Source organism: Mixophyes fleayi, chromosome 7, assembly GCF_038048845.1.
Source record: "Mixophyes fleayi isolate aMixFle1 chromosome 7, aMixFle1.hap1, whole genome shotgun sequence".
In the NCBI taxonomy this organism is placed as follows: Eukaryota; Metazoa; Chordata; class Amphibia; order Anura; family Limnodynastidae; genus Mixophyes; species Mixophyes fleayi.
Window position 1 is genome coordinate 131,343,295 of NC_134408.1, and position 19,034 is coordinate 131,362,328.

Sequence of the window (19,034 nt, forward strand, 5' to 3'; positions counted from 1 at the left end):
AGTGCCAAAGGTGATTGATGGAGGTCCCGGCAATAGGAAAGTTCCAGATCCTAAATAGAGCAAATGTTGATGCAAAGATAGAGGTGGAACATTCATCCTGGGCCCGTTCTTGCCTCTCATGACCCCCCCCTTAGCCCTGCTCTCAATAGGGTGCTAGGCACCTTCTTAGCCAATGACACACTCATGTTTCACCAAGCTTTATTCAGGCCCTAACTGAATTACGCAAAAACAGACAATACAATATGGAGGCCTATTCTGTTACATCACATAAATCACACAACTCCAACTAAGTCACTGACACAGACTAATGATGGTGCAATTTTGGTAAGTCAGTTTGGTAAATGTGAACCACTGTGCTGTCTGTGGGCTTCAACGTGATCTAGGGGAAAGATGACCCCCATCACATTATGTGTAAGGTCATGACTAGGAAGGGCAGGAGGCAGTACAAAGCATTGTGATCTGGTTCTTCAGCCCCTCGTCGGTGTGCTCACTGATAAACTTGTGCCAAATGGCCAGATTGCAATATGTACGGGCATGGGATTGCCCACAGCTGTAGATATCACAGTAATGGCACCTCAGCAGATTTCAACGCTTGCAGAGATAATAATGGTATTTTATGAACCGCTAAAGTGTTAAACCACAGAGGAGGGCTCTTTTGTGCCTACTTTTGCATAAGTGTGCCTAGTTCTGCGGGGGAGTACATGAATATACTGGCTGTAATGGTTTATATCTGTGGATGTTCAAAGGTTTGCACCAGCATGGGGGAAGTTGGGCAGATCGAGAGGGTTTTCACCTCACAAAAGGCCTTGAATTTTCTTGCACTTCTGAGGTCCAAGAGATATGGCGGTATATTTACTAAACTGTGGGTTTGAAAAAGTGGAGATGTTGCCTATAGCAACCAATCAGATTCTAGCTGGCATTCATGTACTACATTCTACAAAATGACAGCTAGAATCTGATTGGTTGCTATAGGCAACATCTCCACTTTTTCAAACCCACAGTTTAGTAAATATACCATATGATGTCATCCCTACACTTATAATTGGACTTTGCATCTTCCAGTTGTACTTTTGTGGGAAAGTCCACTTTATGTAATATAATAAAAAAACTTTAATTGCCCAAGTAATATAATGTCCTTTCACTCTAATGATTAGTTTAAATCATTAAATTGAGCAGTATTTTGGGAGAAACATTTTGAATAGATAATAAATGCGTGTGCCCCTTCAGTGGTCGGTGATGGGCAGAGCACCTTTAATCCCCCTTAGAGCCCCAAACTACCACCCCAAACCATCTTTATTGTAAATTGCCAATGCTGAAGCCAGTGTCTCATGGTGGGTTACTGTGCCCTATTACTCACTCAGGCTGCCTGCTAAGAGGAAGCATACAAATATCAGAGGAGGGTCTAACAAGGAAAAGTTGAGGTGTTGCCCATAGCAACCAATCAGATTCTAGCTATCATTTCCAATAAGGTACTATATAACTGATAATCAGAATCTGATTGGTTGCTATGGGCAACACCTCCACTTTTCTTTTTAGATGTTTTAGTAAATCTTCCCCCAAACATATTTTTTTCCACAGTGAAATAAATCACAGCTGCGTTGGTTAAAGCTATTAAATCATAAAGCATTTTGGATATTTGATGTCAAATGTAGTAAAATAAGGTTTCCCTTATAAAACAGGACTGTATAATTCTGTATTAGCCGTGAGTACAGCGTGTTCTGGGCTTAAAGGAAGACTGTAAACACACATTTCTGCAAATTAAGAAAAACTTTTACAACATTAGTAAATATACAAGTAAATCATTCCACATCGTACTCCAGTCTGAGGTTTACTGTAGAGTTCCCATTACAGCATATTAGAATATAACTTCTGCCTGCCAGGTATTGATGCTGTGACCTAGCAATGCTTGTTTTGTTTTTTTTTGTTTTTTTCTATTTTCATGGTGAACCTAATTCCCTCTGCAGACCTCCAATATGACACAATGGTCTGTTTGTCTTCCCCGCTTCCAATGGATTACATAACGGATGTTAAAAAGCACCAATAACACCTAATTTAAGGCTCCTTGACGCCACAAAACTGCACATTAATGGCAAACAAACTGGGATCGTGTCTGACAACTGCAGCGACGCGATACATTTATCATAGGGTTATAATTAATGGACTTGTACATGTGTACACTCTTTTTAAGGCAATATAAACCATTACATGGAGAAACAAAATTAAAGCTGTAAGTTGAGATGTAAATGTCACTGGAGAGCATGTAAAGCAGTTTGTATTGGTTGGCAGGATCAGAGCTGAATTAATGACACGATGCAGAGAGGAGTGATGTGATGTAACCCATAGCAACAACTTTTATCAGTCCAGTGTAGCAGGACTACAGAATGCTGGTGTCTGAATGGTTGCTATGGGTTACAGCATATCGCTGCTATTTGCACCATGTTATTAAATAAGAACATTGGTGTCCCTGTGACCATCAGTCATCATGCCTGTAAAAAAATATATCGGGTAGATTTACTAAAACTTCTAAAAAGGAAAAGTGGAGATGTTGCCCATAGCAACCAATCAGACTCTATCATTTTCTAGAATGTATTAGAGTGTAAGTGTAACATGGTAGAAGAATGACAAAGAAAGTATCATGCTTAGTGTGGTATTAAAACTGGTGCAGAAGGATAAAGGTGGTGTTGCCCCTAGTATTTGATCAGATACTGTCATTTTCCATCCACTTTTTCCTTTGCACTAGTTTATATAAATGCGCCTCTTTGCCAGATGTTCCATGTAGACTACACGTTAAAATAATGAACATAACGGAACACAAAATAAACACATAGGGGGGAATTTAATTGGGCGCGTTACTGCCGAAACTATCGCGAAATCTAAACACATATTATGCCAAATGTGGCAGGTTCTCTTTAATATCCATTTATATATTGTGTGTATACAGAAACATGTTGTTGTTAATTGTGAATGTGGTTGCTTATTCAGCATTGAAAATATATATATAGACCATTTTTTTTTACTAGTTTTGCAAAAATAATGTCATTTAATTCAACAAGTTGTTTTCTTTTGCTTTGATGTTTAACCTCAGAGTCTTAGCGCTGCAGTTCAGTTTGTTAACTGGTACATGAATCATTCTTATTCTTTTTACAGAAAACTGATGAGACCGGGTAACGATCAGAACCTGTCCTTTCAATTTCTCTCAAAATCACAAATGTCTGTTTTTTTAATCAGATGTTTGTGTTATAGGCAAGAAGAGGCTTCTGTGCTGGCCTCATCTGTCTTTCTTTTCCGTGTACTCAGTAAAGGGATCCTGCCCCACTTGAGTGAAGTTACTTATCTTCAGAGTGGCCATGACCGACGGAACAGCGGTCATTGAAGGCAAAAAACATCTACGTTAGGTTGGGTACACACTACAGGGTTTTCAGCTGATTATCGGGCTAACCACATGAGACACCACAGTTTGGCCCGATATCGCATTAGTGTGTACGCTCCAACAATTAACGATTATCGTTTCAAAGCTCATCGTATCGTTTAATTTGATTTTTAAACTAAGTTAAAAATCTCGTTCAACGATAGAACAATGCCGTTCCAGTCCTGCAGTGTGTACGCACTCAGGACCGGCAGTGTCCATGGATCTCTATGGAGTGTGCAGAGTCACCATCTTTTCAGCCGATGGTAATGACAGATGAAGAGCACAGATCTGACGGTAAATCTTGTAAAACGTGTTTAGTGTGTAAACATGAATTCGGCTGCTAATCTGGACTTTTTTTTTTTTTCATTTGTTGGTAAAATCGTTAACTATATCACATCGGGAGAAATTTTCTTTAGTGTGTACCCAGCCTTAGGCAGTATGTTAATACAGTAGATAAAATAGTATTTATACATAATTCTAAAAGATTGTTTATGGTCAATGACTCAATTTGTTAAACAGTACAGAACAATGTCAGGTCTCTCTTATTTGTATGACTCATTTAATGCAGAGAATTCAGAACAAATAGTGGGTGATTGTCTCTATCCATGTGAGTTCTTTTGATGATAATGTCAATGTACAATGGAGAACAGCTTCTATTTATCTACTATTAATTTGTTGTTACAATGCTCTTGAAAATATCTTTTGCAGAAGCCTAAAAAATTTGTCTTATGTTGTTTTTTTCTGGTTGTGAGTTTTTTTGGCTTTTTTGGGGGGCAAACACCCCCTCCCCCCCACCACCACCACCACCTCTTCATTATTTTGTGACATCTCCAACCCAAATCTGCTCTTACGCCCCCACAAAATAGGCACATGATAGTTTTCTTGGCTATTCTACTTGCTGCCAATTTCCTGACGACGTCCTTCTGTAACGAAATGCGTTGAGTTGCAGTTTGGCACAAGTTTCTGTAGGTATTTTAGATATCCTGGTAAGAGTGTACAAAGTTGTTTCGATATTATTATCTGGTACATATCTTGATGTGCTAAAAAGAAGTATTGTTAATAAAGTATTTTATGCACTATTGAGATCTTCTTTTCTTCTTTTATAGATCTTCTTTCTATACCTTCTTTTTATCGCAAAGCTAAATTTTTTATAAATGGCTAACCTATTCCTTTAGGCAAGTTTTGGTGTGCTTGATGTTGTGTTTTTTTGTATTGAGACGGCATCCAGAATTTAAAGAGTATCGGTAGATACTGGATTTAAGACATTGCACTTTGTAATAAAAAAGCTAATTTGTATAGCTCTATAAATGTAATGTATGTCTGTTATAGCTGATGAAGATGCGAGTGCAGATCGAGCTTCTCCAGTTCCTGAAATTACACTGCGAGATTATCAGATGGAAGTGGCCAAACCAGCTTTGGAAGGCGAGAACGTTATTGTATGCTTGCCCACAGGAAGTGGGAAAACCAGAGTGGCTGTCTACATTGCCAGGGAGCATCTGAACAAGAGGCTGGAAAATGGCCTGCCCGCAAAAGTTATTGTCTTAGTCAACAAGGTACAGAAACTTTCCTTTATACTAAAAATTTACAATCACACTTTTCTTTTCTTGTAGGCCGCTTATGTGGTTCTTTATAGATTCAACGTTTAAAAAGCCCCCAAAGTCTGACACATTCAATTATTTGTATGTTTGTCACTGTTATTTCTTTTTCTTGTTATGTCTTTTGTGCAGTTTGTATTGCATTTTAGAACCAGCCTGCTTCTCCTGCTCCCCTGGACCCACACACTCAGATATTCATAATGACAAAAATATTATATAGGCACAATAACCAGCTTATTATTTAACCACAATGATGTCCACTATATAATACAGCCATAAATATTCAGCATATGATACAGCTACAATTGTACATGTAATATAACCATAATTGGTAATGATATAATACAGCCTAAGATGTCAATAATTATTCCACTGTTATTCACCCCTGAGATTGAGCATAGCTGCGTATTATTATTATCGTGTATGTGGGCTTTACATTATACTGATAAACCCTGGTTGGTTTGCACATTTGACATCTTAATCATACTTGCCAACTCTCTCGGAATGTCCGGGAGACTCACGAAATTCAAGTCGGTCTCACGGACTCCCGGGAGAGCAGGCAAGTCTCCCGCATCCCGCAACTGCCTAGCCTAAATGACGCGCTGAATCGTGTCATTTTGACCCCACCCACCACGATAAAATGGCATTTCCGTTGCGGGGCGGGGCCAAAGCGGCACATTTGGCCCCTCCCACCCTCTAGTCACGCCCCTCTCCCGGACTACACTTGTCGAAAGTAGGCAAGTATGATCTTATTGGTGCAATTTTTGCAGGCTAATAAATTCAACTTATAGTGGGAGATTCAGTTCATCATATGAGGTCCCATATATACGGCTGCATACACGTCTGGGTGACGCGCGGCTGCGCACATTTCTGGCTGACGCGCAAACTTTCAGGCTGTATTTTGTTTGGATCTGTTTGAGGTGCAAAGAAAAATCGTTAATGTTTCAGGTACCAAACATCTTACGGAGCCTTATCATGCTAGGCTTCAATGGGACTTTGGTACTGACTGATTTTCCCTTAGCAGATAAGGAACAATTCAGTTCAGCACGAGTTGCCTCGTATGTCTTTCATCTGTATTTAATTCCGGAAGAGCTGTTCAATTACAGTACCCACGATGCTCATAGTGACTGGAAATAAGGCTTAATTTCAATTACGGGACCTGTGCTGAGCATCGCGAACGCCATAACTGAATTCCTCTCCCAGCATTAAATGATATATGCGGCAACTCGCGCTGAATCTCCCCCTCAGAGTCTTATTTACTGACATAATAAATTAACTGACACTTATATGTATTACTGAAAATTTAATCTTTAAATGACTGGTTTAATTCAGGTTCCATTAGTTGAGCAGCATTTCAGCAAAGAATTCCATCCGTTCCTGAAGGACCGCTATCGCGTCAAGAAAATAAGTGGTGATTCGCAATTGAAGATTTCATTTCCTAAAACTGTAGAGGAAAATGATATCATGATATGCACAGCCCAAATACTGGAAAATTCACTGGATAAGAAAGAAGAGGGGGTCAAACTATCTGGTACGTTAACAGTATTTTCCATTTACATTAAAGGTTAGGTCTACCATTGGACATACAGGGTCTGATTCATCAAGGAACGCAATTTGTGTTTTTTGTTTAAACCGTTTGAATACGGGTATAAGTACCCTCTGTCTATACAGCACTTGCCGTATCATCATCATCATTTATTTATATAGCGCCAGCAAATTCACTAGCGCTGTACAATTGGGAACAAACAGTGATAAAATTACAGCGCTTATATGGGACAGGTGATCTTTCTTTAAAAGGCTCCAAAATAATAACTGGGTTAATCTGAATCACATATACACAAGCGGTGGGGATATCAACCCATAACAACCAGACCTTATGAAAATTTTAAATGCTCTCAGTACTGCTAAGATATGTTATTTTATAGAGTGGTAGTGACCATTGATATGGGCTTTCCAATGTTTCCTTGGAGTGGGGAAGAGACAGTCTGCTTTATTCCACACCTATCTCTCTTTTAGGGACAATATAATTCACCAACCCCACAGCATTGCCAACCTTTCAAAAAAATATTGGCACTTTTATAATATTATAGATGTTAACATAACATAACACATAGTAGACATCCACTGTTGTTTGAATAGATGAAGGATTGTTCGGAAGCTTGAGCACAGGGGTGTTAGGATTTGCTATTTTTCCAAAAAGGTAGCGGATACTTTAAAAATGTTCCTAATAGTTGTTGGAACCAGTTTTCTGCATTATCTCTACAGATGCAATTACTACCTTCAATTGACAAGTCAATGGTGGTGTTTTTGGGTGTGGCAGCAGCAGTATCGATCGATCAGGGGCTCAGAAATAAGAAACCACACAGAGGGCTAGATTTACTAAGCTGTGGGTTTGAAAAAGTGGGGATGTTGCCTATAGCAACCAATCAGATTCTAGCTTTCATTCATTTAGTACTTTCTACAAAATGACAGCTAGAATCTGATTGGTTGCTATAGGCAACATCCCCACTTTTTCAAACCCGCAGCTTAGCAAATCTAGCCCAGAGTGTCTTGTGTCCAAATTGAACTAACGTTACTAATTGAAATAGCTCATATTTTATAGACATTAATCACGTCATAATAATCACTTCAATGGAAAATAATTGTAATATTCTGGAAAGTTCTCATTAAAAATAAACCAGGTATAAAACAAGGTAGCGGTCAAGCTTAGTAATCTCAAAACTGCTAAATGTCATCAAGTTCCTTATTGATTCTCCAATCAGGATCCTTGAGGCTGGCATAACTTCTTGATTCTGCAAAGTTTCATCAAATCAGGTGCTCACATTTCCTTTGTGGTTAGCTTCTTGATTCCAGACAGAATATTAACACAAAATATCTGATTTGATTTAAGGAGATACAACATTTTAATTGATTTAACAAAAATACAATATGTGTATAAAAGAATGCAAAGCAGTATTTCTGGATATAGTTTAAGGCCCTAAGTAACAACAACATTTTTCTTGCTTCATATGACCCTAGCTAGACCCCACATACAGTCATTACACAGTCAAACTCTGCATAAAACAGAAATAATAGGCAATGGTGAAAATGAATTATAGCAAAGAGTAATCTAACCTGCATGCTACGAGTATTAGTTACGCCTACAACAGAGCTGTCTCCACTATATGTAGGTGATGGATGTGCTTCAAAGGAGAACCTACCCGATGGTCCTTTTTATTTTTGTGTATCAAATCTGCTTATTCTTCTTTAATATTTGATTTCACTAATTCTGATACTGTGTTTCAGATTTTAGCCTCTTGATAATTGATGAATGTCACCACACCCAGAAGGGCGCAGTCTACAATAATATCATGATACGGTATATAAAGCAGAAGAAGAAGAATGCAAAATCGCTCAAGGTGCAGGAGCCAGTGGTCCCGCTTCCACAGATCCTGGGACTGACCGCTTCACCGGGAGTGGGAGGAGCTAAAGACAGTAAAAAAGCAGAGGAGCATATATTAAGGGTGAGTGTTTTGTCATCACTTGTCTGAGAGTATCTATTAAATAAAGTTTTAATTATATTCTAGAGCAAACAGACCTGCTGTATCGCAGTTAGCATCAGTCCTGGGGGCAGTCCCAAGATTTGAATATACTGTAATGTTTTGAATTGTTATTTAGTACTGATCAGTGGTTCATTACTATTTGTTCAGCCTCCTAGAGTTCATGGGTTTTTTCTGGTTTTGGGTCCCTTCTTAACCCCCCAGTGTTCCAGAACTGCCCCAGTCTTCTATGTCCTCTGATGTTGCTACGACACCGAGGTTAATGATATGAGATTGTCCCCCACAGATACATTCATGCACGTCTCCATATCTTACATTTCGAGACCTCCTCATCGTCTTTGACCACCAATAAAAAGGACTTCCACCCACTGGCAGATTACAGTTATACACATCTCCCACAGTACTTGTGTAACCCACCCTTGTCAGAGATCTCTATGAAGCTTTTTTTTTTTTGCTCAGGAGCCTTTTATTAGAGACCCGGAACAAACTTGGGCATGTATTGAGTGACAGTGGTAGTAGCCAATCACATGTAAGTAATCCTTGTTGGCTGCTTTCAGAATAAGTTATAAGTAGACTGTGATCAGCAGAGGTTTGTTAGTCTGCGGTACATCTCTCCTTGGGCACACATGGCAGTGGCAGTTGTGGTTTCTAACATGCCGTGCCATCTCATTCAAGGAAGACATTTCTTTGCCATCTGGCTCTATGAACCAAAAAATGAGAGGTAACATGAAAAACTCTCCCCTGCATCTAACCCAATCCTTCCTGGTGCCAGTGACTGGCAACCTCATTTGTTCATCATACACACTAACATTTACATCTAACTAGCCTGAGGGGTGTTGTGCTTGGCTGGGAAGGAAGGGTTCTGTTTTCTGGGATGTTATATGGTGCCCCAGCCTGATGCAAGGTTATAGAAATGATTCACTTTGCAGCCTGGTTTCTGTGGCCTTGAGGACAAACAATATAAGTTCACAGGACATTATAGAGTCTTTCACCTCCTACCCATCCGTGCAGCCTGGTGTCCACCCAGCTGAAGAAATACTGCCAAAAAGACGTTTCCTTAATATAGAGTACACCGTAAGATTATTTATATATAGAGGAGTAATCTATAATACAGACACTGTTGTAGATGTGTGTAAATTAAGATATCAGTTTTATACAGGGCTTGATACAAAATAGACCATGAACACATTTTATAGAATAGAGACATTGTAGGACTATAGAATGATGTCACTTAGTGGTTTAAACATGGAGAGCTGACAATTATAACGGGCATTACATTCATACCAGTGGTCCAGCTTCATTAGTGTCATGTTCTCATGGTATTAGTAGATGGATTGTCCCCAAATCTGATTTGAATTATTTTTACTCTGTGGCATTCTAGAAAATAGGTCCCTAGCTTTATAGTTGCCGTTTCTCCTGCTTGGTGATTTCAGCCTTTTATTTTCTTTTTCTCTTCTAAAAGTTTTTTCTTCCTCCAGGGGGTAAATGTACCAAGCTAAGAGTTTTCTGGCGGGTTTGAAAAGTGGAGATGTTGTCTATAGCATCCAATCGGATTCTAGCTGTCATTTTGTAGACTGTACTAAATAAATGATAGCAAGGATCTGATTGGTTTTTCAAACCTGCCAGAAAACTCTCAGCTTGATACATTTACCCCCAGGCCTAGTAGAATGAGTGTATGACAAAAATCTGTTAGTAACTGTAGCTCTCTTGTTATCTCACTCCCTGATTATCTCTGTCTCTCTCTCTCTCTGTCTCTCTCTGTCTCTGTCTCGCTCTCGCTCTCGCTCTCTCTCTCTCTCGCTCTCTCTCTCTCTGTATGTAATTTATTTATATTTTACTTTCCTACAAAGTGATTGTTTTGCTATTTTAGATCTGTGCCAACCTTGACTCTAGGATCATGACGGTACAAGAACACGCTCCACAGCTCCAGGACAGAGTGAAACAGCCTTGCAAGAAAGTTGATATTGCAGAAGACAAAAAGAAGGTATTGATGTCTTTATTTCTCAAATAAATATCTTGTCTGTGTAAAGAAGATGACCCGGTTTTGTGGACATTTATGTCCTCATTTTAACATTTTAAATGACATGTATGTATTGATGGGTGGGGTACGTTATATCGAGTCTGAGCAGCCCGATAGTACTTACCCCGACATGGATTATCCGAACGTGACTTTTCCTATATACTTCTGAACACGAATGTTTATTCCAGCGATTTCTAAGAATTGCGATGACATAACAGGGCGGCAGATGTGAAGGACGTAAGTTTGAAACCCGACAATATTATTTATGGTCTTAAAGGGATAATTTAAGGAGGCGCTGGCTCTATTATTTAAAAGCCTTACTAAAAGACATTGTGGACCCAGCGCCTCCTTAAAATATCCCTTTAAGAGCATAAATAATCCTGTCGGGTTTAAAAGTTACGTCCTTCACAGTTGCCGCCCTGTTATGTCATCGGGATTCTTTAAAATCAGTGTAATAAATATTCTGCTTCAGAAGTATGTAGGAAAAGTGACGTTCGGATAATCCATGTCGGGGTTGGTGGTAGTCGGTGAAATGACTACCACCGGTCTTGTTAATTTAATGTAATAGAGCCATAGATTGTGGGATCTGATTGGTTGCTATACTCAACATTTCCACTTTTCAAACCTGCCGGAAAGCTCTCAGCTTCATACATTTACCCCCAGATCTTCCCATCAGAAGATGCATTATTTTTCACCCTCCGCAGATGGTGACAGATTCATACACAGATCTATGCACTTTTCCTAAAAATTTGCACAAAAAAATTGAGCTGTACGTTTAAAAATTTACTTTTTTTTTTGCCTGGTAGAAAGAAATTCATGTAGAATCTGTGAGAAAACATCTTCCTTGTTTACAAGCAGAGAAAAAAATATCATATCGACCACTAAACTTAGTCAGCAATGTACTTTTAATGAGCAAATATAATTGTGGTTATCACTTTCTGTAGTCATTTTTAGTGATGATTTCCTCTAAACCAGGCTTAGGCATTTATGTTTCCCCATTCATTGATGACCACATTCTCCTGTATGTGCACATTAACAGCTAGAGGACCATGACCCCCTGCATTAGATAGGCATTTCCTGTATCAGGGCTGCCCAGCTGGCAGTCATACAAGGCCTCCCATGCAGTCACTGTAGCCTCAGGCACCCATTAGAACACAAGAGGAAAGTGGGCAGCACATACTGGGGAATTAATTCTAAAATGTTTTTCCCTGGCTCATATGATTCAAGAAACTATGTGAACAATCTATTGAATGTGTTTGTGTGGCCTATCTGCTAATATATTTTATGCCAAAATGTGTTTCTATTTTTTTTCACAGAACCCATTTGGGGATAAATTAAAAGACCTGATGTTGAAGATTGAAGATTTCAGTGGTTTATACCGATCATCTGAGCATGGAACACAATCTTATGAGCAGTGGGTGGTTCAGACGGACAAATCAGGTAAAATAGTCTACTATGAAATGAGAACACTACACTGGAAATAAGAGCATTTGTTACAATGTCATTCACTCATCGGACAGTAATTTGGATCCCTCTGCCTATTTTCTGCTATTTTCACAAACCACGCTACTTCATGAGAAATATCCTGATCTATTCAGATGATTGTTCTTGTTTAATTGATCTTTTCCTTATTTGATTGAAGTGACTGTAACTTCCCAGCTTTCCAATGGATCTGCAAATGTCCTTGGGTTTGAGGAACTAGTAATGTGCACGCAAACTTGTTTACTTATCTCCGCACTTACCTATTAGGCATCTGTAAAAAGGCATAATTATTATCTGTCAGTTGACAATTACACTAAGAATGTTAATGTATATTATTTATTTACAATATGCTAACAATAAGGGAAGGCTATTTTCATGCCATGGTATTGGCATCATCTAATGCAAGTACAATAACAATGTGTATATATATTATAAGGTATCTACTACTGTTTGCTATAAAGCTATCAAAAGTTACAGGGTCACCATATATTCGTGGGTTTAATGCTTTTATACAGGTCACAGAACTTCAGAGTGACTTGGAATATCTGTAATAATTTACAGTAGTTGGCACATTATTTCTTTATAATACACCCTTTTTATCTTGAACACAGAAGTAATTATGTCAGAACTTACCATTCACACAGGAGTTTAGGCATATTTTAGCATTGCCTGTGTATTATCAATATAAAATGACAAGAATAAATACTACAATATCATCCATTTACCTTCTACTTTCCAAATTCCATTAATGGATGGCACCATAGAGTTCTTGAGTCTTGAAACATTTAGCACATGCCCCAGTCATAATCAAGAATTGTCCAGATATTTTATATTTTATACATTTCCAAAAAGTAAATGGTCTTGAGTATTTTCATATAACACTTGAAAAAAGCACTCAGTGCTTTAAAAAATAATAGTTAACATTTCAAAGTAAATGCTCTAAGAATGAAGCTATAGACTTAAGTTCAAATATAACGGTAAATGTCATAAAATGTGGTTGATATAATTAAGACAAAAGAAACTTTGATCATACGTCTTACTTCAGGCCTAGCTACTGTTAGATTGCTTCTAAGACAGACCCTGATGAGATACATGTTGCCGACCTCCCTAGTTTCCGTCAATCCATTGAGCCCCTTAGTGTCACATTACAGTTAATCAGATTATTTAAAGTGATGTCACGTCAATGAGTAAGTGATAGAGTCTAGCAATGAGCCAGAGAAAATGACCGACTTATCAGCTCTGATAAGTGTGCATGGGGGCGTGGCTATAATTTTAGGCAGTGCTTGGCTGCTCTCCAACTCTTCCTATCCCCATAATATACATGGCTAATGCTGCATGCACTACTGTTAGGTGCTCGCAGCTCTCCCTTTTCAAGCAGAGCCGTGTGAAGCGGGGACAGGGTCCAGCCACCTTAATTATACAGTGCCCAGGCTTGGAGGGGGGGTTTCCAGGCACTAGGAACCCCCCCCCCCCTCGGTTTGTCTATGACCTCTCCTCCTTAGAGGCCCTTGGGCATTGTGCAGTCGCACTGGTCGCTTCTTACTTTAGCAGGTGGGAGGTGGGGGCAGTATCTTATGCTCCTCAGCCTGGAAGTGTGGTGCTTTGCTGTGACGTCATAGCTCGGCACCACAGTCCCAGTATATCAACGAATGGCTTCACCCCTGGGTAAGAAGCTGCAGACTTTCTCCTTCATGTCAGAGGCCGAGGCTGCGAGTGAGGGCATCAAAAACCCTGGATGAATAGCATAATGTCACTCAATCAGTGTTTTAGGCACCCCTTAACCATTGACACCTTAGGCCTTGGTTCGACTAATGGTAGCCCTGGCCCTTAGTGCCCCAAGGTTGACTCCCCCACTGCCCACTTCTACTAGACTGAGCATGGTATTATAGTCATGTAGAGCTTGAGCAGCATTTCTGAAAATGATACCAAATGAATAACCAGGTTAATCATTTTGCAAAATATTATACGTTCTATGCAGCTGCCAAGGAAGGGAACCGCAAGCAGCACGTATGTGCCCAACACCTGAAGAAGTACAACGATGCTCTGCAGATCAGCGACACCATCCGCATGAACGATGCTTTAATTCATCTCCAGAGTTTCTACACTGAAGAAAAGAAGAAGTCGATCCTGGTAACAGAGTCTGACGATGCTTCAGTGTCCCCAAAAATCGACGAGACTGATAAGTTTCTCATTGATTTGTTTTACGGTAAGCAGAAATGCCTATTATCACATCTGCCTGACATTGGTGTCAGATTTATTCTTTACAATGTTATTTGTCACATAAGGCCGAGTATGAGAGTTTGTACATTTCAGCTTAATATCTGGTAACTGGACATGGTTCTCTTAGCACTACTGTGGATGCAAATCCCATGCAAAATGAATCACTAAATAATGCAGATTATAGAGGTGTAGATTCTATTATCCAGAATGCCTGAGACTTGTAGATCTTCCAGATAAGAGTGGTTTCCATCATTTAGCGCACCATGTTTAAAATATATTAAATGACGTTAAAAAATGTCATCTTGTCTTTCCCCACCTCATTAAATTGTTTAGTAGAGCTCCTCACATTAGAACTTATGTGCCCAATATTATACTTTAGATCAGTGTGGGGGGAAAATGAAAGAGGTGGAGGGCCGTCTGTAGGGGCCTCACAGAGGAAGGAGGGAGAGCACAGTTGACTTCCTCTTCCTTCGGGTATACTGCGTGCAGTGGCGGATCCAAGGGGGGGGGGGGGGGGGCGATCGGGGCGATCGCCCCCCCTAGCAGGGGCTTGCTGCCGGCGGCTGCACACTGTGCAGGTCCGTTCAGCAGTGACAGTGTGCTGCCCGGCTGCTCTGATTGTGTTTTAAACACAATCAGAGCAGCGGGGCAGCACACTGTCACTGCCGAGCGGACCTGCACATACTGTGCAGCCGCCGGCAGCCTTAAAAATTAGAAAGGGGGCGGGGCCTAAATCACCCCCCCTAAAATCGCCCGGGGTAGTACAAATGTCTGGGTCCGCCCCTGACTGCGTGAACACCCTGCGCTGGGCAGAGTCAGTGGCGCCTGCTCCCACAATTCTGGTATGCTCAGGAGCAGCTGTCTGAGGGGCTACAGGTAAAGGGTCAGCAGGCCGCTGGTGGCCCTTGGACACCTGTTGACTACTGCTGGTTTAGATCATCATAACATGACTATTCTGTCTGTTATAGATGAACAGACCCAGCTAGGGCAACTTGGCGTTCCACCAATACCACAATCAAAGAAAAGCATCGTTGACTAAGTCAATAAAGTTGTACTTACACCCAAGCTATTTTGCATAATCACATATAATTGCTACTTAATGGCCAAGCAAGTTCACATATCTTTTGTATTACACTTCTAGGGGTATATTTACTAAACTGCGGGTTTGAAAAAGTGGAGATGTTGCCTATAGCAACCAATCAGATTCTAGCTGTCATTTTGTAGGATGTAATAAATAAATGGTAACTAGAATCTGATTGGTTGTTATAGGCAACACCTCCACTTTTTCAGTTTAGTAAATATACCCCCTAGTTTCAAAACCATTGCTGTCTAGATGGAAGTCACATTAAATTACACCCAGTGGCCTTCACACAGTACTGGCAGCCATTTTGAGAGCTGGAACAACACTCCAGGGAATGCACCAGGAACCTGTGACATTGCTGAGGTATAAGGCCTGTAGTTGGTTTGAGAAACTCTGAGGTAGACATTTATGGTTCTGGACAATAGAGTGGATACATAGAGCAAATAATAAGCATTTACTGTTTCTATATGCAGAACACAAGGAACAGCTGACGCAGCTGGCTGAGAATGAAGACTTTGAGAATGAGAAACTTGGTAAACTAAGAAGAAATATAATGGAAGAATTCACCAGGAACAGCAAAGCCCGAGGAATTATATTCACCAAAACCCGGCAAAGTGCAGTCGCCCTGTGTCAGTGGGTCGCTGACAATGAGAAGTTCAGAGAAGTGGGCGTTCGGGCAACTTATCTCATCGGGGCAGGGAGCAACAGTGATTTTAAATCCATGACGCAGGTACAGTTCAAATATTTATATCCAGCTGTATAACTGGAATTAAGTTTGTTGCATCATTTAGGTTACACAGTAGTTTGATTGATGTCACTTCTTCTCCATTCAAGAGAATTCTTCCATTGGTTTCAATGGGCCCATTCATTTCAGTGGGTTTTCTATAATTGTGCTATTAAACCCATTGAAATGAATTAACTTGTTAAATTAAATGGCCCCTTGATATTAAAATTAAAACCTCAGTCTATGGATCTTTCCATTACTAGCCCAAACAGGCTAGTTATGGAATACTCTGACATTTGGACACCATACTGGAGGTTTCGGTATATTCCAAATGATCCTGCTTTTTTGGTGTTTCCATGTCTTTAGAGCTCCCCATGGGGGTAAATGTATCAAGCTGCGATTTATTAACCGGCGATTTTATGTAAAATCGCCAGAGAAGTGTTTCTTTCAAAATCGCCATTCTCAAAATTGCCACTTTAGCTATACAAATCGCCAAATGTATGAAGTTGCGATTTTGCAAACTCGCCTGAGTTTGAATTCAAAATGGACAGATACAACACGTTGCTTTGTATAGGCGAGATTGCCAAACACATCACTGTTACTATGCAGGGCAGTGTTAATATAACAGGAAGCACAATGGGAGTTTCCATAAATCATCTTTTTTGTTGTAGAGGGCCGAAAATGATTATGAATTTTCTTATGGGGACAGTTTAAGAATAAATTAGTGGGCCAAATGTAATTATAGATTAAATGTAAGTGGTTTTTTTTTTTTTTTGTTTTTTTAATATTTATATTTTTATGATATGGCAATACTTTATATTTCCAGATGGGGTCAGCGTTTAGGGACCAATTCAATTTGTCCGTGTTATTGTGGCCTGCGCACTGTTACTGTTAGTACGATAAAAGTGCGCAGTATTATCGTTAGTACGGTAATTTTAACGCTGATTTTTGCTCGCACCTCTCGGGCCGTGAGTAAAATTCTGAGTTAAAATTACTGTATTAAAGGTAATACTACTAACGCCGCGTTAATCCTAGGCTAACATGGCCAAATTGAATCTGCCCTTTAAAGTACATGTCACGGAACTAAGGGTAGCTTACTGGTTTCTGCACTGCTCAGCAAAGAGGTGTGGAGTCTAACGTGCCCCAGGGCTTCGCCACGGACCCCCGCAAGGGAGTATGGACTTTGCTGCGGGAGACACGCAGGTCGCGGTCCTCAGAGAGAGCAACCAGTGAAGCGTTTAGATGGAAGCGGAGTCAGGCGGTCCGGGTCAAGCCGTGCTATCAGAAGGTGCCAATAGGGAAATCCGTAAGCGTGGTCAAATAACTAGCCGGGTCAGGTATTAGGAGCACTGGAGACAGGAGGAAGGTCAGAAACGTAGCCGGGTCAAACACGTGGAACACTGTAAACAGGAGTAGTCAAGGACGTAGCCGAGTCATACACTGGGAGGCACAGGAAGATCAGAATATATATATCTGGAGCACAGGAGTTCAGGAGACCTAATACTCTAGCACTCATTAGGTGCCAGAGCTAGGTATAAATAGAGAGAGGGGGCAGGGCTATCTATTGGTGGTGGTGACGCTGAACACCACCGCCGGAGACTGAGAGTGGCGTCCCTTTGCTAGGCAAAAAGAAAAAATTGGGAAGTTGCCCATAGCTACCAATCAGATTCCGGACACTTCTCTAGAATGTATTAGATAAATGGTAGCTAGAATCTGATTGGTTGCTATGGGCAACACCTCCACTTTTTAGAAGGTTTGATAAATCTACCTCTTAGTCTTGGACTTTCTGTTACTACGTATGCCTAACACAAAATGGCCTTGTTTTATTTCAGAATGAACAAAGGAAAGCGATTCACAAATTTAGTACTGGAGAAATTAACCTACTTATTGCAACTAGTGTGGCGGAGGAAGGTTTGGATATCAAGGAGTGTAACATTGTTATAAAGTATGGTTTGATCACCAATGAAATAGCAATGGTACAGGTATGTTAATGTTGAAGTTTTTTGTAAAACTGACAGTTCTGTAATGAGCATGTGCACCAAAAATGTATATACATTGATGATGATGATCTCCAGTTATAGCTGTGATAAGCTGCTTTAAGTGGCCCCTTTTCGAACAGATCCCTGTGTACAGGCCCTGTGTATGTTCTGTGGCCTGCTCTGGCTATTGAAGATCTCGAGCGAGTGGAAAAACAGATGGCCTACAGGTCTCCATCATTCAGCTTCTCCAACGTTTACTTACATGCACGAATTCATCCCAAACATCTATTGATTTCAGTGCTAATTCAGCTCTTGCTCCTGACGGTCTGGTATCACTACCAATTGTCGCTATCTGCACATTGGCTTACCTCCTCATTACAGTGTTGATGAGGGGCCTGCAGAGGTTTCCTAAACTAGTGTTCGATCCAATTCAAGCTGCTGTCATGGAATAAGCAAAGGTAGCCTACAAAATGTTCTCTTCTTTCTGAATAAGCTCTCACCTGGACTATTATGGCAAAATAATTGTCTTATTCTATACAATACTTGCACCTTCATTTTTGCTTTCAGAAGGTTTGATAAATCTGGCTGTTTCCTCTGATTTAGCAAGTTTACTATTTCTTTACCAGTCTACTATGACCATGACCCGGTATGTTATGACATTCAGTTACTGACCTTGGAGCTCGGTTGGAGCAAAAACTGTTGGTGGCCACCTTCAGGGACTTTCAGACAAGGATGTCTTAGCAGTTTGTAACCTTCCAGTCTCCTTTAAGCTCATCACTTTCTGCAACAAGATGGATATTCTCTTCAGAAAATGCCTTCAAGAATGGAAGAAGATGCAGTCTCTTGGCTTGGCTCCTAACTTCCAGGAACCTCTGCCCTCTACATCAAAATACACATAGATTGTAATTATCTCATCAAAGAAGAACTTACCCATAGACAATGCCTAGATCAGTATATATAATATCAAATCAAAATCTACCTTCTC

General features: G+C 40.2%; 1 protein-coding gene across 2 annotated transcripts in view; it reads left to right on the forward strand.

The window, feature by feature from the left end:
- Positions 1–19,034, forward strand: part of IFIH1 (interferon induced with helicase C domain 1) — a 41,631-nt gene that overhangs the window by 13,760 nt on the left and 8,837 nt on the right. For both annotated transcript variants that reach the window (XM_075180747.1, XM_075180748.1), the window contains exons 6-13: positions 4,739–4,962; positions 6,337–6,535; positions 8,290–8,507; positions 10,414–10,527; positions 11,880–12,003; positions 14,024–14,251; positions 15,820–16,076; positions 17,903–18,052. In XM_075180747.1, the coding sequence (XP_075036848.1) occupies positions 4,739–4,962; positions 6,337–6,535; positions 8,290–8,507; positions 10,414–10,527; positions 11,880–12,003; positions 14,024–14,251; positions 15,820–16,076; positions 17,903–18,052 (1,514 nt within the window). The remainder of the gene's footprint in view (positions 1–4,738; positions 4,963–6,336; positions 6,536–8,289; positions 8,508–10,413; positions 10,528–11,879; positions 12,004–14,023; positions 14,252–15,819; positions 16,077–17,902; positions 18,053–19,034) is intronic.